Source organism: Engraulis encrasicolus, chromosome 3, assembly GCF_034702125.1.
Source record: "Engraulis encrasicolus isolate BLACKSEA-1 chromosome 3, IST_EnEncr_1.0, whole genome shotgun sequence".
NCBI lineage: Eukaryota > Metazoa > Chordata > Actinopteri > Clupeiformes > Engraulidae > Engraulis > Engraulis encrasicolus.
Window position 1 is genome coordinate 30,108,147 of NC_085859.1, and position 25,000 is coordinate 30,133,146.

The window sequence follows — 25,000 nt, forward strand, 5'->3', positions numbered from 1 at the left end:
TCCATGATTTCACCGAGATGAATGAGAACCTTCGCAGCAGAATTTTTTTGTATCGTTGTTGGTCCTTTATATTTACTCGGCTACCGTGTTGACTTTCTTATCTGTTACAGTTTCTCTTCCATTCAATAGGCATTTTAATGTCAACTTCAATTGAGCACATTTTTCATACTCCGTGCAGTCGGGCCTCACAGTGAAATGCCTCTCAAACAGATATTTATCAAGAATGTAAACGCGTAATGAGTTTGTTGTTGCTGTGCAGTGGTTGAATGGAAGGACAAAATCAGATCTAATTCCTTGGTGACTGAGCTGTATCCCGCCAGGCCCCCGTATCAACAAACGAGAAAGGCAAAACGGAAAAGCCTGACAAAACGCTTAAAGAAACCCGATCCGAAGCAAAACACCGGGGCCAGTTCCTTCATGGTCCTCCAGCAGAACGCTCGCAAATGTCACAACAGTGAATGATGTGTGGCAAATATTGAGAGGCTGTCCGGCACTGATTGCTGCTTTCTGGGCCTGTTGGGGGGGAGGCTGTCCGAGTTTGAATGCAGCAGCTGAGCAGCAGGTAGTGAAATGGAGAGCAGGGGTGTCGTACACAGGGGGGTAAAGTGTGACTGAGGCACCGGGGCCCCATGTACGTATATATATAGGGTGCCCACACACATTCCAATGTATGTAGCTATATGGCTGTTGGGGTCCATTGGAGCTGATTGTACATAGGGCCCAACATTTGCTGCCCTGCTGCAGAGTTTCGGGAGTAAAGGAAAACATGCGGGCGGGCTCTCATGGTGTCGGTGTCGGGCCACTTGGGGGACGTTGAAGGATTTCCACTCAACCAGTTCTCTCCATTGTGATACAATCAGCTACTCACCCAAAGATAATATTATATATCCACTTAGGGCCATGCAGGCACATGCTTCCAGGGACCCATCAGAAGACCCTTCTGTTTACATTTTGAACCCCCAGCTCCAACAAAATAGTTTTGGGAGAGAGAGGGCTTTTAGCCCAAACATTTGAGACATTCTGGTCTGTTGTTTTTTTTTCTTCTTTCCTCCAGTCTTTTGTCCGTATGTTTTTTTTTTCACCGTCTCCTTCTTCTTCTTTGCTTTCGTCAATAGCTTGTAAATCTGGCTCGTGAGCAGCTGGCAGTCCTAATAGAGGATGCTGTCCTGCTGGGCAACAAAGAAGTATTGTCGAGAAATTGGAGGAAGGGGCATTATGCGGCGAGGAATAAAGCTGACATGCTGCTAAAGAATTATTGCGCCGTATTGAGCCGTCCGCACAGCCCCACGGAGACCTTGCTTGAAAAGGATCAGGAGTGGTGGGCAGGTGAAACGGGCGGGTGCAAACGGCTCAGTTGTCCCGGGCCCAGGAAAGGGGGGGGAGGCACAATTGTTGGATTGTATTGAGAGGGGGCCCTTTCAGATGATATTGTCCTGGGGCCTGGCTGAAGCTGACAGTGGCCCTAGTGGTGGTGGTGGTGGTGGGGTGGGGGGTCTTCGAGGTATCATTAACTTGGAACGAGAAGCATGGCAGCGGGCAGCCCTTTTTTGCCATGCTTCCTTCTCCTCCTCCTCCTCCTCCTCCTCCTCCTCCTCCTCCTCCTCCTCCTCCGCCACACTGCTTGGATGGCAATGGAGATGGCTGGGGGGAGGGAGGGAGCGTTCGGGGTATTGTTAACCAGGGGCAGGGAGAACAGCAGCGGGCAGCCTTTTTTGCCATGCTTCCTCTTCCTCACTCCTCCCTCCTCCTCCTCCTCCTCCTCCTCCTCCTCTGCCACGCTGCCTGGATCGCCAACAGGAGCAGCGTGGGGCTTTATTGGATGTGGCAGCCGTTGTCTCCAGTCATCTAGATAATTGCGGCGCGGCGTCCTCCGCCGTAATCAATCGAGACAGCTGCCGCTGCGGCTCTCCAGTCCACTGGCTGAGCAATTCGTACTAATTAATGGAATGATAAGGCTTTTGTGGACTGCTGCTGCTGCCGCTGCTGCTGTCGATGCCACCGCTGCCGTCGTCCACACAAATTATTTTTTTTCTCTCTTTTTTTCGGAGAAAGGGTTTGCTTCCTGGTACAACCAACCTCACCCTCGCCCTCACCCTTATCCTCCCTGCCTACCCTCATCCTCCTCCTCCTCCTTCTCTGCCCTGTCAAGTTCACCGCACTCCTCCTTCCTCCTCCTCTTCCCCAGGCGGGAGGCCCTGTGTGCAGTCTTGCAGGTTGCACGGCCGTATCCGCCACCCACGGGTCAATTCGGCTCATGAGCAAGGTCACATTCCAGGATTTTTTTTTGGTTGTAGAGTTAGACCGTGAGGGGTGGGTGGTGGGGTTGGGGGTTGGGAGGCCAGCCAGCCAGCCAAGCTGAGCTGAGCTGGGGTCGGTGTCTGGGCCGGTGTCAGGGCCGGTGTCAGGGCCGGTGTCGGGGCCGGGGCCAGGGCGCTCTCCACAGGACTCTCACTGTGTGGACACACAAAAAAGATCTTCAGCTCCACAGGCAGCAATAAAGACAGGTGGGGGGCCCTCCAGCCCCGAAAAGAAGAGAAAAAACAAAAACGATGACCCCAAATGACCGCAGGGGCCGCGGGGGCTGCCGCGCAGGAGCCCACTGCAACCGCGACTTCCTGCCAAGGCCCAAACGCACGGCTGCCGCTGCTGCTGCCTAACAGCCAGCACTACTCTCCAGCGAGCCACTGACTGGGACGAGGCGCAAAACAGCCGAAACTCCACACTCCTCACACACTCACACACACTCTCACACACTCCTCACACACTCACACACACTCTCACACACTCTTACACACACACTCACGCCCGCTCCAAATAAGCCTGGCTGGCTTGCTGGCTGGCTGGCTGGCTGGGAAAGCTGCTATCTCTACTGGGGAGACAGAAGAGCTGCAATCTGGAACGCAGTATGTGTGCCTGGCTCTGTGTGTGTGTGTGTGTGTGTGTGTGTGTGTGTGTGTGTGTGTGTGTGTGTGTGTGTGTGTGTGTGCGCGTGCGTGCGTGCGTGCGTGCGTGCGTGTGTGCGTCGTGCGTGCGTGCGTGTGTGCATGAGTGCATGAGTGTGTGTGTGTATGTATGCGCACGTGTGCGTGTGCGTGTGAGTGTGTGCGCACATGTGCTTATGCGTGTGTGTGTGTGTGTGTGTGTGCGTGTGTCTGCTTGTGTGTGTGTGCGTGGGGCGGGCACATATCCGTCTATGCGTGTGTGCCCATGTGCGTGCATGTGTGTGTCCGCCCCTCTGGACAAATGGCTCTTAACCGCGGGGACCCACCTCACAGCTCCGACCAGATTAGAGTCAGTCACTAGGGGCACACATACGTAAGCCAGCCCTTTTTAGTCTGCGGTCTCGTCCGTCAACAATCACATGTGCCACAGGGGGAGAGAAGCGAGGGAGGGAGAGAGCGAGAGAGGAAGGGAGGGAGGGAGAGAGGGAGAGAGAGAGAAAGGGAGACGGAGGAGGAAAGGGAGGGTGGCATATGCTGGTGCGGCCATATGGCCACGGTTTGAATCCTGGCCCAGCATGAGACAACACTGATTCATAGCGGGCGAAGGCTGCCAGCGCTCAGAAATGAACATTAGGTGTTCACAATTTATGTGTGTAGGCTTTGACAGCAAACGTGTTACAGCTTAACACCCTTTTGCATTCTGTTGCCATGTCGTCCTTTTGTCAGCTGCGGTGGAAATAACTAATTGAAGCGTGCCAGCTGTCCCCACCTGCACACACACACACACACACACACACACACACACACACACACACACACACACACACACACACACACACACACACACACACACACACACACACACACACACGCACACGCACACAAAACCATCCCTGTCTGTAATATTCTTCCAGCCTTGTCCTGTCAGCCTCTCTCATTTCAGAAAAACCTGATATGAGTAGAGATGGTATGACTCAAACCTGTTTTCAGACAAGGAAGAGGGAGGGGGGGATAGAAAAAAAGACAGACAGGCAGAAGCTGCTCATTGTGATATTGTTTGAGGCAAACAAAGCCTGCCCACACTTCCAATCTTTGACTTTGATTTGATGATTAGCCTGACAATTTGTGGCAGCGAACTGGCGACATTCATCATCTTCCCAAAATGGCCGTTGATGGAAATCACACAGCCTTTTTAAACACGCTGTCTCTCTTGCTCATGCACACACTCACTATGTCACTCTCTCTCTCTCTCTCACTTACACAATATACAAATATCTTGTGGCTATGGACGTGTTGATTTCTGGGCCTGTGATTTGTACATAGCCAATGTCTGTTTTAGTCATCTGTGTTTTTTTTCACTCTATTTAAAAAAAACTAAAACAAAATCCCAACCAGTCGTAAATTACACGCTGGCGGAGAACAGTTGTTGGAATAGTCAAACGCACGACCTCGTGTGTTTCTCTCGCAAGGATAGGCGGGTTTCTAGAGCCAACTCGGGGAGAAGATGAAGGGGCTCAGTGTTCCATGCCATATGCGTTTCCCTCTCTCTCGTTGAGCCTTTGGAGACACAGACTTCTTCTTCTTCTTCTTCTTCTTCTTCTTCTTCTTCTTCTTCTTCTTCTTCTTCTTCTTCTTCTTCATTCTTTCTGTTTATTTATTTATTTTTCTGTGTGTGTGTGTGTGTCAGAGGTAAGAACGGGTAAAAAAATCCAAGCCCGAACCGACATGGGCCCATGGGAATTGGGCCGGGCCCGGCCCGAGGCCGACTAATTATTGGATGTGTAGGCCCGAGCCCGAGGGAAGCCCGAAATTTCAAATTTTATTTATAAGGAGGGGTGATCTATGATAACAAATCAAAGCCCTTAAATTAAAGCCATTAAAGTATTTTGTTACGAAATCTAAGTTAAATAGACTGTATAAACATGCAGGCCATCTTTTATATTTCTGTGTATGCTGCACTGCAGTGCACAGAGGTTACATTAAGCGATAATCCATCATTGACGCTTTTTTTAAGAGTTGGCGGAAAATTTTAAGGGCGTCCGTCATTTTGACCGGCTGATCATTGGGCCATAAGCCACAGCAGCAGTACGACCTTAAAAATCTAGCGCGGCACTTTCACAGAGAGAGACAGCGAGACAAAGAAGAACAACGACGCGAGCAGCAGAACAGGAATGAAGGAGTTCTTGAATTGCCATTGCAAGAGTTTATTAGGCTACAGTATGTGTCGGGTTGATGAGGCGACCTCTGTTTTTTGCAGACCACGCGTCTCTCGTGGCCAAAACACGGCCGAAATGCCTCAGCGCACTGTGATGGGAGGGAGAGGCGAGGGAAAGCGCGTGCATTCTAGCAGCAGGCACTGCACTGCTGGATTATCAACTGACGTGGAATATTATTAACGCACAGCCTACATAGCCTATTTATTTATTTAAAAAAAAAAAAAAAAAAAAAAAAAAACTGTCAACGATAGAGAAGCCGAACCCGACCCTACCCGAACGTAATGAGTGACATTTCAGGCCCGACCCGACCCGAAATTGGCTCGGGTTCGGGTTCGGGCTCGGGCCTGGGCCAAAAATCATAGGTCTAGTGTGTGGGGGACTGTGGGTCCCTCCTCCTCCTCCTCCTCCTCCTCCTCCCTTCACCACTTTTCCCTCCCTCTCTCCATCCCTCCCTTCCTCCGTTTTTTTTCTTCTTCTTCTTCTTTCCTTTCTTTTTTTTCGTGAACGTTTCTGTTTATGTTCTGGCAGGGCGCTGATGCGAGCAGACCGCAGCGTTTGCCTTGTAAATGAGAACACCCAGTGGCTGGCTTCTTTTTTTTTTTTTTCGCACCGCGCCGCGGTAGGCTGTCGAAGCCCCTCCGGACACGGCAGTGATTTACATACCCAGATGTCTAATCTTAAAAAGCGCCATTTGCATGCCGGGTGTGTGTGTGGGTTTTTTTTTTTTGAAGCAACATAAGCACAGTTTGCAGTGGTGGCGGCGGCAGTGTGTGACTGTAGGCCAGGTATATCACAGGCGAGCGACGAGAGGGCCTCATTTGCATCGGCGAGGCCCCAACTCCTCAGATCATTTCAGTTGACAAATTGTTGGAGGGAGCTGGAAGGTAGGGATATGGGGGGTGGGGTGGTGTTGGAGAAAATGCTTGTGAAAGCAAAGGGAGATACAGAGAGAGAGAGAGAGAGAGAGAGAGAAAGAGAGAGAGAAAGAGAGAGAGAGAGAGAGAGAGAGAGCAAGCTAATCGTGTTACCAGAGGGTACAGACATACGCGCGGGCAAGGAACCTTCGCTAATGGAAACACTTAACACTGCCTCAGCAAATACCAAATAGTGCAAATAGGATGCATGGGCGGAAAAAAGATGTGATGGCAGCGCTGGCCAAGCCGAAATAATGTGTTTTTGAAGAGAGGAGATAGGAGTGGGTTTGGAGCAGGGGAAGGGGGGAACAGGAGAGGAGAGGAGGGTGTGTTTGTGGGTGTAGGTGTTCGTGTGTGTGTGTGTGTGTGTGTGGGTGTGGGTGTAGGTGTGGATGTGTGTGTGTGTGTGTGTGTGTGTTTGTGTGTGTGTGTGTGTGTGTGTGTGTGTGTGTGTGTGTGTGTGTGTGTGTGTGTAGGTGTGTCTGTGTGTGTGTGCTTGTGTGTGTGTAGGTGTAGGTGTGGATGTGGGTGTGTGTGTGCATGGGAGGGGGCACCCAGAGCTCAAGATGGCAGGTTGTTGTGTGCCGCTGTGAGGATGGATGGAGCGCGGCACGGTGAGCCGGTGTGTTGCTGGCTGCTCCGACCATCTGCTGGCTCTTTTGTCAAGACGGCGGGATGGGGAGCTGTGTGTGTGTGCATCTGCGTGTGTGTTTGTCTGTGTGTGTGTGTGTGTGTGTGTGTGTGTGTGTGTGTGTGTGTGTGTGTGTGTGTGTGTGTGTGTGGTAGTGTTGTGGTAGGTTGGGTGAAATGGGCAGTTGATGATGCTGGGTAATGGTGGTGGTGGTGGTGATGGTGATGGTGATGGGGGGGGGTCGTCAACCCTCCAGATGTTCCAAATGGACACTCCTCCTCATCACCGCACTCTCCTACCCGGAACGGGGTCAGATGTCAAGTCAAGTCAAGTCAAGTTTATTGTCAATTTCTTTACATGCACTGGTCATACAAAGAATTTGAAATTGCGTTTCTTGCTCTCCCATGCAGACATAGACTAATCTAGGTAAGGACATAGACAGTATAGACATAGACAGTACTCATACATGGACATAGACAGTATGGACGTAGACATTGCTCATACAGACATTTAAAGTGCAAGACTGGACAACAGAAGACTTGTAGAGAACATACATTAAGAGGAGGTATTTTGTTGTTCTTTTTTCTAAAAGTCCTTTATAGCGTTCTGACATAGTAATAGTAGCATTTGAAGAAATAAATAATAAAAAAAAAGGTTTTTATTAAATACACCAGCAGCAGTATGTGTGTGTGTGTGTGTTTGTATGTGTTTTGTGTGCGTGTGTGCGTGTGTGTGTGTGTGTGTGTGTGTGTGTGTGTGTGTGTGTGTGTGTGTGTGTGTGTGTGTGTTTAGTGCAGGTAGAAAGTGCGGTGTGCGTCTGTGTGTGTGTACCTGTGTATGTGTGTGTGTGTGTGTGTGTGTGTGTGTGTATGTGTGTGAGTATGAGTTGTGTGTCAGTGTGTGTATGTTTGGGTTTAGTGCAGAAAGTGCAGTGTGCTTGTGTGTGTGTGTGTGTGTGTGTGTGTGTGTGTGTGTGTGTGTGTGTGTGTGTGTGTGTGTGTGTGTGTGTGTGTGTGTGTGTGTGTGTGTGTGTGTGTGTGTGTGTGTGTGTGTGTGTGCATGTGTATGTTTTGAGTTAGTGCAGGTTGAAAGTTCAGTCACAGATGTAGTAGTGCAGGTGGAATGTTCAGTCGCAGATATGGTGGTGGGGATGAGGGGGGGGAGCGTTGTCAGTGGCCTGGCTGGCTAGAGGCTGACAGTGAAGGGAGAGTGGGTTGAGTGTTCAGTATCTTGATTGCTTGATGCATCGTGCTGCTTGCAAGCCTGGTGGTACGGGAACGGAGGCGCCTGTACCTCTTTCCAGAGGGCAGGAGGCTGAACAGTTTGTGTGCAGGGTGGCTTGTGTCTTTGATGATCATCAGTGCTTTTCGGGTGAGGCGTGCAGTGTAAATGTCCTGCAGGGAGGGGAGTGGTACTCCAATGATCTTCTTCGCTGTGTTCACAACACGCTGGAGTGTCTTCCTGTTTTTCTCCGTGCAGCTTCCTCCCCACACTGTGATGCAGCTGGACACGACGCTCTCTATGGTTCCTCTGTAGAATGTTGTCATGATGGAGGGTGTAGCACTTGCCTTCTTTAGTTTGCGCAAGAAGTAGAGACGCTGATGGGCCTTCTTCGCCAGTGATGTAGTGTTGGTGGTCCAAGAGAGGTCGTCGCTGATGTGCACTCCAAAAGGGTAGAAGGGTATTAGCGAGGGGGGACAGCTGTGGGGCGACACAGGGGTCGGACGGGGCCCCACAAACTCTGGAAACATCAGTCACAGCACGTCACAGCGCAGCGCAGCGCCGAGCCGAGCGTCGCCCTGGAAAAGTGGCGTGCGTGCGTGTGTTTGTCTGTGTGTGTGTGTGTGTGTGTATGTGTGTGTGTATGTCTGTGTGTGTCTGTGCACGCCCGGGCTGAAAATATGTTGTCTCCTCCTCTTCACCTCCCCCTCCTTTTCTCCTCCTCCTCCTCCTGCTCACAGGCAGGGAGTGTCATGCTGGGCACACAAGTACAGTAGGAGTAGCAGTAGTAGGAAGGCCCCATGTCCCCACAGGAGAGGCAAGACCAACTGGGATGACAAAAGGGGAAGAGAGAAACAGGCTGGGTGTTGTGGGGTTAGAAAGAGAGAGGGAGAGAGAGAGAAGAGAGAGAGAGAGGAGAGGGGGGGAAAATCAATACCCAAGTGAAGTGTCATCTGGTGAACAGGGATGCCAACATACCCCAAGGGAGTGTCATTTTCTCCAGTGTCACCGACCCATCGGGGGTTTCAGTGTCATTGCGGCCCCCGTGGTGTCACCCCCACCACCACCACCCATTCACCACCCCCCCAGTGCTTTTCTGTGTCAGACCTCTCTGTAGGAAATGACCCTCAACATCTGTTTCTATGGCTCTGGGACTCGTTTGGCTGTTAGGAGGCTGGCTGTCTGGCTGGTAAGCATGCTGGCGCTTTAACTTTCAGCACCCAGGATACAATTAGTTTGATGAAGCCTCTGAGACGACTGCTTGAGTTCCCCAGAGCTCCAGTGGATGAGCCCAGTGAAACCCAGAGGCAGGCTAGGCCTATGGGGGACACTTTGACAGACAGGAAAGGAGTGTCAAAGGGAGAGTTAATGTTCATGGCATTCCAGCTGTCTTTGCCTTAGCCCCTCTATTATTGCTGAAATATCTTTTCAGGTCAACGCTGACATATTTTCCCCTGACTGACAGAAACAGGTTGCCCGTGACACATGGGTTCACAACGTTTTCTCGGCAGCGGGGCCATTCTTGTCAATCACGACGGAAACTTTTTTGGCACCAATTTGCTTTAAGTACCATGCCAGCAGCCAGCGTCAAGGTGTAATTTAGCCCAGATATACCGTATAGTCAATGATGAAATTTCGGAGAGTTGATGTTTATTGCGGTCACATTGCGCCGATTCCTTTGTTAATAGGAGGTGACAACAGGCGTTGACGTAGCACGTCTTGCCGCATATTAGCCCTCCATATCCCGTTTCCCCCTCCGTCTTGGCTGAAATAACGCCACGTTTTCAAAAAACCCTTCCGTCTCTCCTTGCCTTGACAGTGCGCGGTGACACTTTTTTTTTTTTTTTGAACGAACGCTGTCGGCAGGAATTTCTGAAGGTAATTGGGATTGTGTTGCGTTTCCCCGATGCTGATTAGGGTCACATTCCAATCAATCACGCCAGAGCTCCTCATTACACGGCTGCTGGGAAAAAGGAAGGACAACTGTCTGCAATGTGATGTAGGCAATGCCATTGCATTTGCTAACACCACCCCCCACCCCACCACCAACACACACGCACATACTCACACACATACACACACACACACACACCTCACGCCTCATGCCTGCCTGCCTGTCTGCCGGCGACGCTTTAATGAGAAGTGGGCTCTGCCAGTCGTCGGCGTACTCAGCGCCACCATTATATCCCATTAGAGTCATCATTAAGATGGCCCCCCCAGCTCATTTCGCCTCTCTGAGTGGCGAAGGCCCGAGCCAGGCAGAGGCTGCAGCCATGGCGGCCAGGACCCGATTGGCCTCGCACTAAGGTCTCTCTCCTCCACCACCACCACCAAACACAATAATGTGTCTAGGAAGCTCCGTTTCCACGGTAACGTGAGCGACGACGGGCGACATTAGACTGAAGATATCCCAACCCCCGACACACGCACACACACAGACATACGCCTCTCTTCCCCTCCTCCCTGTCTTTTCACATTTATTGAAAGCAGAGCAGCGCACCACACTATTTTTATTTTTAACCCCGCTGTGTAGCACTCCATTTCACGACATTAATTCCTTGCATTTCTGACACAATTTTTTTTTCAGGTTATATTTTCGTAGGAAAGGCGAGCGAGGAATGGGAGGGGAGGGGAGGGGAGCGGAGGGGGCAAGTTCAGAAAGCCTCGACATGGCTTTTAATCACCCGTTTATTGGTTTTAGAACTCTTAAAAGATTAAGTGGTCTCTATTAAGCGCCGGGACGTTTTCGTTAAAAGCTTTCGCATTTACCTCTTCCCCGCTGCTCTTAGCTAACAGCTGGCCATAACGCTCTTGTGATGTTTTCTGGGTGAGCCTGATGTGAACTGGGGGGATGGGGGGGCGGGGTGGGGGGGTTGGAGGTGTTTAATTGGTGCTGTAGTGAAATACCTGAAATCCTACATTCTGTGTGTGTAAAGGGTGAAGATAAGAGCAACTGATTGAGAAGCTCTCTGGCGTTACGAAGGGCAACGCTTAGCTCCCTAGCTCTCAAGCTGTGTTTTCTACGTAACTTCTAACTAACTGTGTCGTTCACATCTGTGGTTGTGGAAAAAGGTCACTGAGTGATTTTTAAGGCGGTATGAGATCTGATTAGAGTTGTATTGATTTTTAGAATGTAACAAAAATGTGCCTGAAGAGTTATTTTAAGGAACAGTATTCTGTGAATCTCTCTCTGTATCTCTCTCCTTTCTCTCCCTCTCTGAAGTGAAAATGCATACGTATCTCTCTCTCTCTCTCTCTCTCTCTCTCTCTCTCTCTCTCTCTCTCTCTCTCTTATAATTCTCTTCATGCTGGTTTGTCGAACATCCCCATCCCTCTTATTACAATTCCATGCCAAAGTGAAGTTGCATGAATAGGCAGCCCGATGAGATGAGATGGGATGAGATGAGATGAAATGTGATTCCTGTGTGCTGCTGCGTGAGAGAGAGGGAGAGCTGCTGCTGTACTCATGCAGTTCTGCTAGCTACTGCTGGTGCGATGCAGATGAATGGATGAGTAGAAATAGAAGGAGGAAGGGAGGGAGAGGAAGTAGTGATGTGGGTTCAAAGTGCTTGGCTCTGGCTCTCTTCAAATCCCTTGAAAGATCTGGGGGAGGTGCCGGCGGAGGGGGTCGGGCGCCCAAAAGGCCGCGATAAGGGGCCATGATCTCTTTTCACAGCACAATTGAAACATAATTATTTCATGCCAGATTGTGTGCTCAGCAAAGCCCTGAATAGGCACGGCATTTAACTTTAATTAGGTGTGATTTATTCATACTGACTGGATCGCTCACAGAAATTGGATCATCTGATTATAGTCAAGCATGAAAATGACCTGATTAAACACTTCATAAAACCTAGGGAGAAAAATAAAAGGCAGCCATGGGAGAGAGGGGGAGACGGAGAGAGAGAGAGAGGTGGAAGGGGGGATACAGTTGGAGGGATGGAGGAGAGGGGGTGGAAAAAGACAGATGTGGAGGCTTCTTTCTCCCTCTCCCCCCAAACCCCCTCAGTCTCTGGCCTTTGTTGCTTTTTGGCTCACATATACTTGTAGCATATACACATTTCTTCATAGCAAACGATCCACCCCCACCCCCACCCGAACCCCATTCCTCCTCCCACCATTTGCAGCTCTCAAAAAGCATCTGGAGCCATGCTGTCACAATGATGACGATTCACAAAAATCATACGAATCTGATTTGAAAAATGTGAATAACTCTGTTGTATTTCCTTTCCCCACACAAATGCAATGCAACGGCTCTCTCCTAAATGTTTCTTTTTTGTTTGTCTCTCTCTCTCTCTGTGCGTGTGTGTGTGTTGTGTCTGCGTGTGTTCTATCTCCTCCCTCTAGCTGTGGCAACGAATGAGATTCACCAGGTGGTGGCCAACAAGCCCTGCGTCGTCGTCGTCGCCAGCAGCAAAGTCTCGGGCCTGCAGCGCAGCCAGGAGCAGAGCAGCGAGCCGTCCTCCTTCGCCCCTGCCGTGGCCATCCGGACGCCCGCCTCTGCGCCCACCGGCTCCCCTGCGCCGGCCTCCACCACCACACCACCACCTCCTCCTCCTCCTCCAGCCCCCCGAGTGCGGCCCACCCTCGCCAGCACCACCACCACCACCACCAGCTGCTCTCCTCCTTCTCCACATCCTCATCCTCTGCCCTCTTCCGCCCTTCCCCCGCTCTCCCTCTCCCTGCCCCTGCCCCCTCTGAGCGTCAAGAAGGAGGCTCTCGGCGTTGTCGTCGGGCCGCCGCGCATCCCCACGCCGCCGCTACTCAGGAACCAGAACCACCACCCCTCCTCTCACGCACACGCCCATCCCCACGCCCACGCCCACCCCCACGGGCTGCCCCAGGCGGTGCCCGCACCTCCGCCGACTGCGCAGGAGCTCCGCGTGCCCCCCACCGCCGCTGCTGCCCAGCCGCACCATCTACGCCCGGGGGCGCTCAGCAGCCACCCCCTCCACCACCCGCTGCAGTACAGCAGCCTCCACGACATCAGGTGGGTACCCCTCCAACGCTGCACCCTGCTGCTACTGGTTGCTGTGCTGTGCTGCCTGACGGTGCTTTGCCGGTCGGCAGGCGGTCGACTGGTCGGTCGATTCGCCCACAGAGTAAAAAGCAACCTGCAGAGTTTATTGACGGGAGCGGTCATCCCTTTCGGGGCCGACTGTTGCTAACAGGCCTCTGTTCTCTCTCTGCCTCTCTCTGTCTCTCTCTCTCTCTCTCTCTCTGTCTGTCTCTCTCTCTCTCTCTCTCTCTCTCTCTCTCTCTCTCTCTCTCTCTCTCTCTCTCTCTCACAAGCTTGTTCTCATTTCCTGATTTTTTTTTCTCCCTCTCTCTCTCTCTCTCTCTCGTTTCTTTGACAGCAGCAGTCACACCGGAGGCGTCAACAGCAGTGGCAGCAGCCTCCCGCTCCCCAAGCACCACCCCCACCACCACCACCCTCACCTGCCCCCCTCCCCCCACCACCACCACCATCTCAGCAGCCTGCCGACCTCCAACCCCAACCTGCACCTGTCGGTGGCCAACCACCTCTCGTCCCCCTCGCCCTTCTCCCTGCGTTCCCAGGCCCACCGCCATCCGGCCATGTTCGCAACCCCCGCCACACTGCCACCGCCTCCCACCTTACCGACCAACAGCCTGGTGGTGCCGGGTCACCCCGCCGGCACCCCCTACCCAGGTAAGGAGCTCACACTCTAGCCCCCTTTCTACCATATAATACTAGGGGTGCATTTCTCGAAACCGTAGTTGCTAACTGTGTTAGCTTCTTTGTTGTGTGCAATGCAATTTCCAATTGCCAACTACTCAAATTGCTAACTGGCTAGCAACTACGCTTTCGAGAAATGCACCACAGAGTAGTAGAAAGGATACAAGGATGTTTATCTGTGGGTCAATGACGTTTTAGCTGTAGCACACGTCACAGGGTGGTGCAACCACAGCTAATGCCGCTATTGTATGGACTTAAGTTTTTGTTTGTTTTTAGTGGATTATCTACTAATTAATTAGTGGGCATTAGCTCCGGTTGTACCACCTGACGTCTGAGCTCAAAAAAACATCATTGACCCATGTACTGTATACACCTACCTGCCACACAATTATAGTAGAAATGATACTAGGTAGAGGTGAATAAAGTAGAAGTAGAACTCTTACTATTTACCACTATATGTAATTCCAACACTAGTACATAACATGTTCTTACATAGTTTATACACCAGTTTTCCCACTGGACCTAATGAGGTAGATAAACTGTAAGAGTACTTCTACTTTGACTTTATATATTATCACCTCTGATACTATATATTTGTCACATGCATAGAAATAATGTGAAGTAAGGCATGCAGTGAAACAAGCACAAGCTAAATGAAGGCCTGTTCACATGCACAACTATAACTATAGAGATATTTCCGGTCACACAGTGTAAACGGCTGCTTCTCATAAACATCAACAGTCATAAAGTAAATAAGTTGAATTGGGTGTGTTTTAATTCAGAAAGATCGCACTGAAAATCATTCCAAAGATATTGTTCAGCATGTTGTTGCCATTGTAGTTGATATATGAATGGCACCAATCACTAGCGCTCTAACAATTATTACAAAGCTATTGTCATATCTTTATAGTTATCGTTGTAGATGTGAACGGGACTTTACTGTGTGTAAACGACATGTGTGCTGTTCCCTAGAGTGTAGAAAAGGGTCAGTATTTAGTAGGTAGGAATAAATCATTCGGTTACAGACCAGAAGCCTTTCAGTATAGTGAGAAATGACCGTACACCAGACTGGTATAACCGTTGCTTCAACATACACAGTGTTTGTAAACAAGTGCATTTCTTCTGAAGTCTTGTGTTTTGGCCAGAGAATAATATTTGTAAAGAACGTCTCAATTAGTGTCATTTGTTGGAAGAATGTTCTTTCCATGGTTTGTTGACCATGCCTGTTTTAGATTCTTCATAAAATTAACACAAGACACGACTTGCCTCCCAGGCTAAGAATGAGCCGCAGTGCGCTTTGCCAAGCGAGTTTAACCGCGCCAAGAGATCTCAAAGGATCCCCGGCATAATCAACAGTGTGTGTACCACAGTTTTCCCCCCGATGTGACTGAATTACAAAACTTCCTCTTTTAAAATCCGGGCCTAACCACAGTTATATGTCCGTCTGTAAAACCCTGTTTTATTGCCGCCTCATTAAAGGGCTTAGCTTCGCCACAATGTGGCTTTGTCAGGAAAACATTCGAGTGTGCCTTCGTGCACAAGCAGGCAAGCTAATGATGTGGCTTAAAATGAGCTCCTCGTGCTATCCCTGTCCTAACAATACAGAAAATCGTATTATTGTTTGACGTTAAGAGGACTTTGAACCTTTGCATTTAAAACTTTAAATTGCGTATATAACACATGCTGTGCCTACATGTTTTAATACTTAAACCAAGTTTCTCCCAAGGTACGTGTTTTATAAAACATTAAAACTTCATGAACCGGTAAGTGCATTCAGATGGGGCCAATAAAAACCAAATGGTCGGCCTATTGGATTTAAAAAAATCTTGTTAATTGGATTCATTGGCAGAGTAAGCATGCAGCCCCACTTTAAAGTGATGAACATAGGCCTATTCATACAGACTGAGGAAGGCTACTTACTTCGAAATGTCAAATGTCCTCTTGCGATTAACCCAGTACATGAGCGGTTTTCAAGCAATTTAGCAAAACTACTTTGCACATCGAATGGTTGTACAGAGTGAAATTGGAGCCCCCTTCCAGTTAAATCAGATCAATTACCCGCCCCCCAGATTTAATTATCATAGCAACATTCTAACTAGAAGGGAACTTATGTCTAGGAATATTAGAAAGCAAACTCCAAGATCTACCATTCTGACTGCCTGCAATATGAAGTTAATTAATTGTAATGGTACACATATAGAAACAAATGACCAATATTTAAGACTTAAGTATTAAGTATATTTAAGCATTCATCTGCGAATTGTATGATATGTGCCAAAACGAGAGCGAATTATATTTTTTAGTCTGTGTACACAGTGCGGTCTAATTAAATTAGTTATTCGGTACTGAGGTCTTGCTAAACAATAATTGCAGCAGATTAAAGAAAACACTTTGCTGTAGTTCTACATTAGTGTTTTTGCAAATAGAGCGAAACCAATAGCCGCTTAATTTCACTGCACACTGCTGTTGCTTTGGACATGTGTTGGTACATGTGAAGCTGTGTGACCCTAAATGTTTGGATTTGGTCAGTGAAATTATACAGATACGGATCAGTTTTTGAACACGTGCTAATTTATGAATGAAGTAATTCTCTTACACGTGTCTTTCTACACATGTGTCTTGAGTTAGCCACTTTCAGAAGTAAGGATTTAGCATTCACAGCAGGGGAGCGTGGAGGGAGGGAGAGAGAGAAAGAGAGAGAGAGCGAGAGAGAAAGAGAGAGAGCGAGAGAGAGAGCGAGAGAGAGAGAGATGAGAGAGAGAGAGAGAGAGAGAGAGAGAGAGAGAGAGAGAGAGAGAGAGAGAGACGGTGTGTGTTTTCTGCTGAGATGACTCTTGGTTCTTTCTTGTCTTCAGATACCAGCCTGTTGATATCATTCAACCAACCAATCATGTATTGCCAGCCTCATTCGGGGATTCTGATTGGCACATTGTCACAGGCAACTCTCTTACCACCACCAATGAGTCCTCACGTAGAAAACCCTCACAGCATGAGCTGGAGAAACAGAGAATGCCAGGTGACTACTTTTCTCTTCTTTTTCTCGGCGCTGTTGTAACGACTGACTGGCTCCCGTGCCCTTTCTTGTGTCTCCCCCCTTTCCCCCTTTTCCACCCCTTTTTTTGCCCCTACTATTCCTCCCCCGCTCCTTTTTTGTTTCTTCTTCCTGTTCTTCCTCCTCTTCTTCTTCTTCTTTTTTTCGTCTTCTTCTCCACCTCCCCCACCTCGCTCTCCTTTCTTGCAGAGCATGATCTACTGCGGCAGGAGCTGAACAATCGCTTCCTGGTTCAAAGTTCGGAGCGGAACAGGGGTCCCTCCTCGGCGTCCCCCCTGGCCCCTGTTTCCCTTCTGCGCGCCGAGTTTCACCAACACCAGCACATGCACCAGCACCAACACACGCACCAGCACACCTTCACGCCCTTCCCCGGTGGCCTGCCACCGGCGGCCATCATTGCTCCTCCGCCCAATGCACCTCCCATGGTGCGTACCCCAGCCAGAAATGTGAGGATAAGTAGAAAGCTACAAGTACTCCCCCCCTCCCACCCCCTGCCGAAACACCCCACCTACCTACCTTCCCTCCTTACATCGCCCTCTCCCACCTCCAATCTCTACCACCACCCCCTCCCCATCCACGCACACACACATATACGCATACACACCCCCAAACGTACCCCCACCAGACAACAGAATGCCAAATACCCCCCCAGACTACACCCAGTCTACCAGCCCAAACATTCACCCTCAACATGTTTCAGCAGCCATGACACCCCCTGTTGAACCTCCTACACACACTCAACTTCCAGTACACATTTTCCACGGGAAGAGTTTATAGAAACGTACCATCACCACAGCACAGCAGTCTTGGAGTTAACCTGTGAGCTCGCCTCGTAGGCAGGGAGAGGGCCCAGTGCTGACGCTAGCGGGAGTCTCTGAGGTCAACTGTTATAGTATGTGCCGAGCCCACTCAACAATGAGCTGATTCATTCGCAGGTCCGTGCGAGTTAGCTTCGAGTCGCGGGGACGGCAGATTAATGACTGTAAACATCTTTTTTCACGCTCTCATCAACACGACAAGAGCAAGCGCGCGGCCTGGCACGGGCCAGAGCTGTGATCTAACTTAATTAGCTCGTCGCTCTGTCGACAAACTGACAAAACGTTTTTTTTTTTTTTCCAAACGTGAATGAGACGGAGGAGGGGAGGAAACGCAGAGCTTTAGCTGCATGTTTTTATTGCTTTCATATGAGGCGGCGTTTGAAAATGTTTATGAACGCGCTGATTTCCTCTGGCTTGTAAGAGAAACAAAAGGCCTGAGAACCAGATGTGCGATGGCGTGACTGGGCGGTTCAGCCGGGGTCCCCACTCTCTGCTCGGAGAGAAATGACAAAGCTCAAAAAAGCCTTGTGGTCGCCGCGTATGACTTCATTTTCTGCAAAAAGATAAAAGCGATGACGCTACGGATGGGAATGTTTTGATAAAGCGTAATTGCTTCCGCACGCACCCACCCCCCACCCCTTTTCTCTTGCCATCAGATCGCCAAAGGGGTGGGGGTGGGGGGTAGTGGAGGCCAAGCATTGGCAGACCGTAATCGGAAAATTGAACCGCGTAGTTATGTCTACCCATCCATCATCTGTGTGCGCGCCGACGCACAATGGACCTGCCGAGAAGAACGCTCCCCCCCAGTTATTTGGGCTTGGTAATGGAAAGCATGCTCTTGCTGCCTCAGCGCCGGGCCCTAATACAATATAATCCATTCTGTCATGACCTCGCATGAAATGACCCCGGCCCTAGATAGTCGGGAGCACACTAAGGGCATTGTTGATGATGGGCGGCGGTGGCGGTTTATACAGCCAAGCCCTGTGTGTGTGTAAGTGTGTGTGTGGGTTCAGACGTCAGGAAGCGACGTTAGCCAGTGAGCCATATGTGTGTGTGTGTGTGTGTGTGTGTGTGATGTCAGCATGCCCCATATCTTATGGTCTATCTCATGCCGCTGCCCATTCCTTTCATAGCAAAGTGTGAATTGCTCACCTTGTTTTTATTACAACATGAAAGACCATTGATAATCGGCCTTGGCCTCGAATACACAAGTGATGTCATTTTATTCTGCTGATATCTGAAAGAGTTGCATGTTTTTGAAAGACTGTGTGAAAGGCTTTGATGTTAACATTTGCTTTAAAGTGCACTACAGTGTGTGTTGCGTCACAGGTGTTTTGAGTTAACCAATGTTTTTCTTCCTCCACAGTGAAAAGCAAAATGGCGGGTGCGCTCTTTGCTGCAATGCACTATTACTGTTCAAATGTGTGGTTGCTTTAGCATTGGGTTTAGCACTATTGGAAAGGCACAGCAGCTGTGTTCGTAGTTAGTGTGCCATGTTGCAAAATGGTGTGCTCTTTTTTGCAGTGCACTGTAGGCCTACTGTTCAAATGTGGTTGCTTTAGCATTGGGTTTAGCGCTGTTGGAAAGGCACAGCTGTGTATCGTATTTACTGCTCAATGTCGCTTCAGCTCAGCAACAGCCTCTGGCTAATAGCGGTAATTAATGAAATTATGAATCCTCTGTATTTGTTTATTGTCGCGCGGCCCTCCGGCAGCTGGGTTGCCAAATGGCAAACACTGAGAGAAATCCCCCCCTCTCTCTTTCCCTCTCTCCCTCTCTCTGTTTTCCTCTGTGAAGAAATACTCTTTTAATTGTTTAAAGATGAAATATCCAGCTTTAATTATCCAAAGCTGTTTACAATAAACCTCTGACAGCGCTCATAAATTACAAAGCAAGAGGTTTATAGACAGCCATAAAGAGCGCTGGATTACTCCCCGAGTGTAAAAAAAAAAAGTAAAACATAAAGCAGTTCCCCCTCTCGCTTGCTTCAGAAGGGACGGCGGCGAGGTTTTTTTTTTTTTTTTTAATGAGCTCGGAAGCTGAGCTCAGCATTTTTTCTGTTATGCTTCCCTCTCCCCCTCTGCCCCCTTCCTCCTCCTCCTCCTCCTCCTCCAGTCAATAGGGCGTCCTGTGTTTGATTTGAGGCAATTATCGCCCGGCACACACAGTGTCAGTTCACTGCTACGAGCAGGAGGAGGAGGAGGAGGAGGAGGAGAGAGGAGGAAAGAGGAGGAGGACGATGATGAGGAAGTGGGGGAAGGAGGAGGAGGAGGTGTCTGGGATGGAGGCTTGAGGACGTGAAGGGTCTCCCTTGCTTCAGCGGAGGCCAGCATGACAGAGCATGCACAGGCGCAAGTCTTTTCCAACCCCAACAGGCCTGCTGCCTGCCTGACGTGCTCACACATACATACACACAGACACACACACAGACACAGGATAAAATGCGTAGACACGCACTTACACACACACACACACACACACACAGACACACACACAGACACAGGATAAAATGCGTAGACACGCACTTACACACACACACACACACACACACACACACACACACACACACACAAGCGTGAGCGCGAGACGAGAGACATACAGCAGCAGCTCTGTTCCAGGCCTCCCCCTGATGTAAACCTGAGACTAGGGGGCTCTTGCCAAGGCGGCTTTGTGAAAACACAGGCAGAAAGTGCCTATAAATGGTTTGTGTATTTATGTAATAGAAATGAGTTACTGTCAGTTGCAATTACCGCCAATACCCCCCAACCCCGCTTCCACCACCACACACATCTCCATCCCCGGCTCAAAAAACAGCAGAAGCATATTGGCTTACAGGCAGCAGGACACACAAAGTCTCCATTCATCTGCGGAGAGGAGTCTGGGGATGAAGGTGCTGGTGGTAGTGGTAGTGGTGGTGAGGAGAGAGGGGCTGCTGCTGGTGGGTTCTCCCTCTTCTGCTCCTCTCTCTGAGGGGGTAACCCTGCTGGAAACGGCTGCCAGCCCAGCGGCATGAGCTCGCTCGGGGGGGGGCTCCCGCAATCAAGCAACACACGCCGGCACTCATGAGGCACCCACTCACCCCAGTCTCCCTTTTCCCCCCCTGACTCAACCACCACCACGACTACCGCTGCTGCTGATGCTGCTGCCGCTGCGCCTCTCTGCTCTGCTTTCCCCTGCTCCGCTCTGCTCCGTTCCAAATAGGATTATTCCATTAGCCTGATTTACCTTTGAGGAGGAAGGGGGCTACGCAAGAGCTAGCATTAAATCAGGCTAAATCTCCCCCCCAATAAGAGGGGGGTTTAGAGAGCTCATTGAAAACATGTCTGGCCACAGATGAGCTGAGCTGAGTTCACTACTTCAAGCCCAGCCAGCTCTCCCGTGAACCACTAGCCCCCCTAGGTGTATTAAGAGTCTTGTGTTCCAACTTCCTTCCTCCCTTCCTTCCTTCCTTCCTTCCTTCAAAAAAAGGGGGCAGGGGGGCAATGATGCTTGCTAGTGCCCTTGGTGGAACACCATGTTCCTGGAGACTTAAGGAGAAATCCCAAGGTTGCCACGGTTTCGTAAGGGAGTTTTGATTGACTGGCGTTCTTAAACTCCTAATTTCCCAGCGGAATCGCGGGCTATTATTGATGTCGGCTTTTCATCCCTGCTTGGAATTTGAGAAACGCTGTACATTATTTTCCCCCCACCATGCGTGCGTGCACGCAGTTACTGTACATAATCAACATATGATTGCCATTAAAAGCATAAGTGTGATGAATGGGGCTAGATAAGGCTGTTATTAAGATAAGTGGCATAAAACAGGGATAATTAGCGGCAGTCTTCCAGCTGTCCCTGGAGTGTTTGTGTGTTGTGTTTTGTTATGGGGCGGATTAATGGTGGCAAAATGAATAAATCTCCTGCTGGAGGACAACACGAGGGAGGGAGGTAGAGAGGGAGAGGGGGAGAGGGAGGGGGAGGGAGGGGGTTGCAAGGTGCTTCACAGACCTGACGGAGCAATCCTGTTGGCATCACCAGCTGTCGTGATAATGAGGGCTGCCTTTTTACCTTTTTCTTTTTTTCCAAATGCAATGCTCTTCTAATGTCGTACCGTTTACGCTGTTGAAGGATTTAAAAATATATATATTTAAATATAGATGGAAGAATTTGTCTGTGCTTACCCAGTGCAAATCAGCATGCAAAGCAACCACTGTTTTGTTTTGATGTTGTTTTTTTCTATGACATGATGGGTTGGGGAGGCCAGTCAGTCTGTTTCCTTATTTGTTTGTTTGTTTTGTCTGGAGAGATGTGATGGGAACACACAAAATCTGACGTTTTCTCTCTTCCTGTCCCCCTGTGCTTTTTGTCTTGCAGTTCGACAAATACCCTCCAAAGCTGGACAATCCTTTCTTGAGACACTCAAGCGTAAGTAGCACTGACTTGCCCATCATGAAACACAAAGCAAATTCCATTTCAGGAAGACTTTTTTTAAGCACATAAGTCCTTTTCACTGCATTTACACCCCTCCTTTCTTCATGAAGAAGTTCAACAGGATAAAATGGCTGAAAGTCACTGGGTGGTATTCCAAGAACATGGTGAAGTGATGAACCTGGCAAAGTTAACCTATAGAAAGTAAAGAAGATGCGCTCACACTATTGCCTAATGATTGTCACAGTTCTTAACTGGGTGCTGAATCCCATATAAACTCTAAATAAATAAAGGAAGCAAAGGACAGCACTCTTCAGATAAAGAAAAATCTGAAGAGTGCTGTCCTTCGCTTTCTTTATTCAAGTTAACCTATAGGCCATTTTGATAATACTGTTCTGAAATCTGTCGTTAACAGTGTTGGGCAAGATCAAAAACTGTAATGCATTACTCATTACATGTTACTGTCTTTTCAAAGTAATCAGGTACATTACCATATTACTATATTTAGAATGTAAGGCATTACACTGCATAACTAAATATGGAGCTGGCAATTTACAGTATATCAAGTAAATCAAGTTATTGAGTCATGACTCTTGTACCTACCATCGAGGAGGTGTTTTGGCATCATGCAGACTAAAGCGTAGCTGGTTCACTGTCTTTCTGAACCACCACACTGAACATTAAAATCCAGGTTACAGTAACATGTATTGTAATTTTAGTTACTAGCATTCTAAATAGTATATATTACAGCTTTCCCCCCTGTAATGCCTTACATTACTGCTTGTACAGCAAAAAGTAATGTATTACAGTAAGGGTAGTTAATTACTTTTGTAATGCGTTACTCCGTAACACTGCCTACAGGAAGCGATATACCTGCTATTACATAGTCCACAAATGTCATTTAGTTAAGACATTGCTCCATCCTCTTCTATTAGATTATTTACAATTACAACAACCACTTCAAGGTTAACTTCACCTGGTTAGCTGCCGACTCAGGTTCTTGGAATACCCCCCGCCCTAGGTTGTGTGCATGAATAAGGATTTGGTGGTTTCTTTTTTGATTTTTGTCTGTGCCTGTGCGTCCTCAGTTCTTCCCCTCCTACCCTCCCACGATGCCTGGTATGCCACCTCTGCTGCCTCATTCAGGACCCTTCAGTTCACTGCAAGGAGCCTTCCAGCCCAAGGTTGGCCATTATTTGTTTTCACTGTCCACCGTACATACCGTACATACAGCACATCCACACGCACACAAATGCCTGCAAAGACTCCTACAAGACCGGATAGCAAACGGAGTCTCATAAATGAAGTCTTAATACATCTAGCCAACCAATTAAATAACACAACTGCGCAAAGTTGATCATTAGTTGTTTTCACTGTACTCCGTACCATGCATACATAAGAACAGGCACACACTTTCACGAATGCCTGCATAGACTCTTTCAACACTCCTTCTCACGTGCGCATCATAAGCACCGGTTTGCAAATAGCCGGAGCGTTAGTCCATCTAACCAACCAAAATAGTAGAGAAAATTACAACTGCTGTTTGTTTTCACATGCCGGACATACTGTACTTACACACCCACACATGCCTATATAGACTGTTACACAATGTACCGGTTAGTAAATGGCCGGCATACCAAAGACGCCAAAAAATAAACGAAAACAAATGAAAGCCCAACCGCTTACTAACACCGCGTATTCCCAGATTCCATTGAAGTTCTGCTTTTTTGTTGTTGTTGTCATTGTTGTTGTTGTTTTCATGCTGTCGCACGGTGCGCATGGAATTACGGGCATGAATGGCACCAAAGCCCTTCTTTCTCTTTTTTTTGATTGTGGTTGTCGTCGCACTTTGCATTCGGCGCACAGGGGGAAAAGCAGCTGCGTTTTGGACTGCACAACACAACAGCCCCCCTAGATAAATCTGCCACGGTTTCACGTCTCACACCATCCCCACCACCACATCTCTCTACCACCCTCCCATCCGCACACACTGCTCCTCTTCCAATCCCTCACTTTCCCCTTCCCCACCACCACCACCACCCGCCATCCCCTTCTCCTCTCCCGACTATCCAATAATGGACTATGCAAACAAGCTCCCTAAGCTGCTGGGGGCATTAGCTGTGTGTGTGTGTGTGCGTGTGTGCGTGTGTGTGTGTGTCAGCAGCAGCAGCAGCAGCAGTAGTGCAGCACAGGCACAGCCCCTCTCTGCTCTCTCTCGCCCTGCTCCGCTCCGCTCCTCGCTGGGTGGGAGATAAGCAGCCTGCGGGGCTGGAGTGTGACGGCCATGGTGGCGGTGGCGGTGGCGGTGGGGTCCTGGCAGACGGCCAATGCCTCTGACCCTGTGTAAGCCACCAATCAAAGCTGGCCTAAATCCGCTGGCCTTATTCCCCCGCGGCTCCATTAAGACCTTTTGTGGCCGGCCTCCAGATGGTTAGAGCGCAGTTAGGCCCCTCCATTCAGCACCTTAAGCTGTGGAGCTGGAGCTGGAGCTGGAGCTGGAGCCCGGCAGGGAGGGCTGCGGGGCCGTGTCACCGCCAGAGGAGAGAGAGAGTGGGAGAGGGAGAGGGAGGGAGGGTGGAATACAGAGAGAGGGGAGGGTGGAGAGAGAGATGGAGAGACAGGAGAGTGGTAAGGAAGAGGGGGCTAGAGAGTTAGAGACAGAGGGAGGGAGAGGGATATGGAGAGGGGTAAGGAGGGAGGTATCTGGGGTTAGAGAGAGTGAGAGATGACAGGAGGGAAGGAGAGAAAGAGAGAGAGAGACTGAGAGAGCAAAGAGAGGAAGGGAGAGAGTGACGGGTGGGACGAGAGGAAAGAGCAAGAGAGCGGCTGCCACTCCAGCAGCCCCTGCAGCTCTGGGATAGATTAGAAAGGCTGAGCGCATCGCTTGCTCGTAATCGGGGAGTGATTGGGTCGTTAGATCTGGACGCCCGTTGATTTGTTTTTGGATCCCTGGCTAAAGTTGTAAAACGTATTTTGTTTTGGGTTTTTTTCTCTCAATCTCCTGCCCCGTCCAATCCACATAGTAAGATCTCAGTAGAGGGATAAACATTTTTTTTCTCTTGGTTACTTTCATGACATCATCCTCTGCCATCAAACCCATT

The 25,000-nt window shown here is 49.4% G+C and overlaps 2 protein-coding genes across 7 annotated transcripts in view; both read left to right on the plus strand.

Moving 5' to 3' along the window:
- Nucleotides 1–13,092, plus strand: part of LOC134444429 (fibrosin-1-like protein) — a 329,076-nt gene extending 315,984 nt beyond the window's left edge. The window contains exons 7-8 of the mRNA XM_063193753.1: nt 12,272–12,498; nt 12,769–13,092. Of these exons, the coding sequence (XP_063049823.1) occupies nt 12,272–12,498; nt 12,769–13,092 (551 nt within the window). The remainder of the gene's footprint in view (nt 1–12,271; nt 12,499–12,768) is intronic.
- LOC134445981 (autism susceptibility gene 2 protein-like) overlaps nt 12,478–25,000 on the plus strand; it is a 23,496-nt gene continuing 10,973 nt past the window's right edge. For 5 of the 6 annotated variants that reach the window (XM_063195168.1, XM_063195172.1, XM_063195170.1 and 2 more), the window contains exons 1-5: nt 12,478–12,914; nt 13,282–13,595; nt 16,864–17,120; nt 21,846–21,896; nt 22,988–23,083. In XM_063195168.1, the coding sequence (XP_063051238.1) occupies nt 13,502–13,595; nt 16,864–17,120; nt 21,846–21,896; nt 22,988–23,083 (498 nt within the window). In that variant the 5' untranslated portion in view covers nt 12,478–12,914; nt 13,282–13,501. Of the gene's footprint in view, nt 12,915–13,281; nt 13,596–16,477; nt 16,639–16,863; nt 17,121–21,845; nt 21,897–22,987; nt 23,084–25,000 lie in introns of all 6 variants that reach the window. The other variant, XM_063195174.1, reaches the window with a different exon arrangement.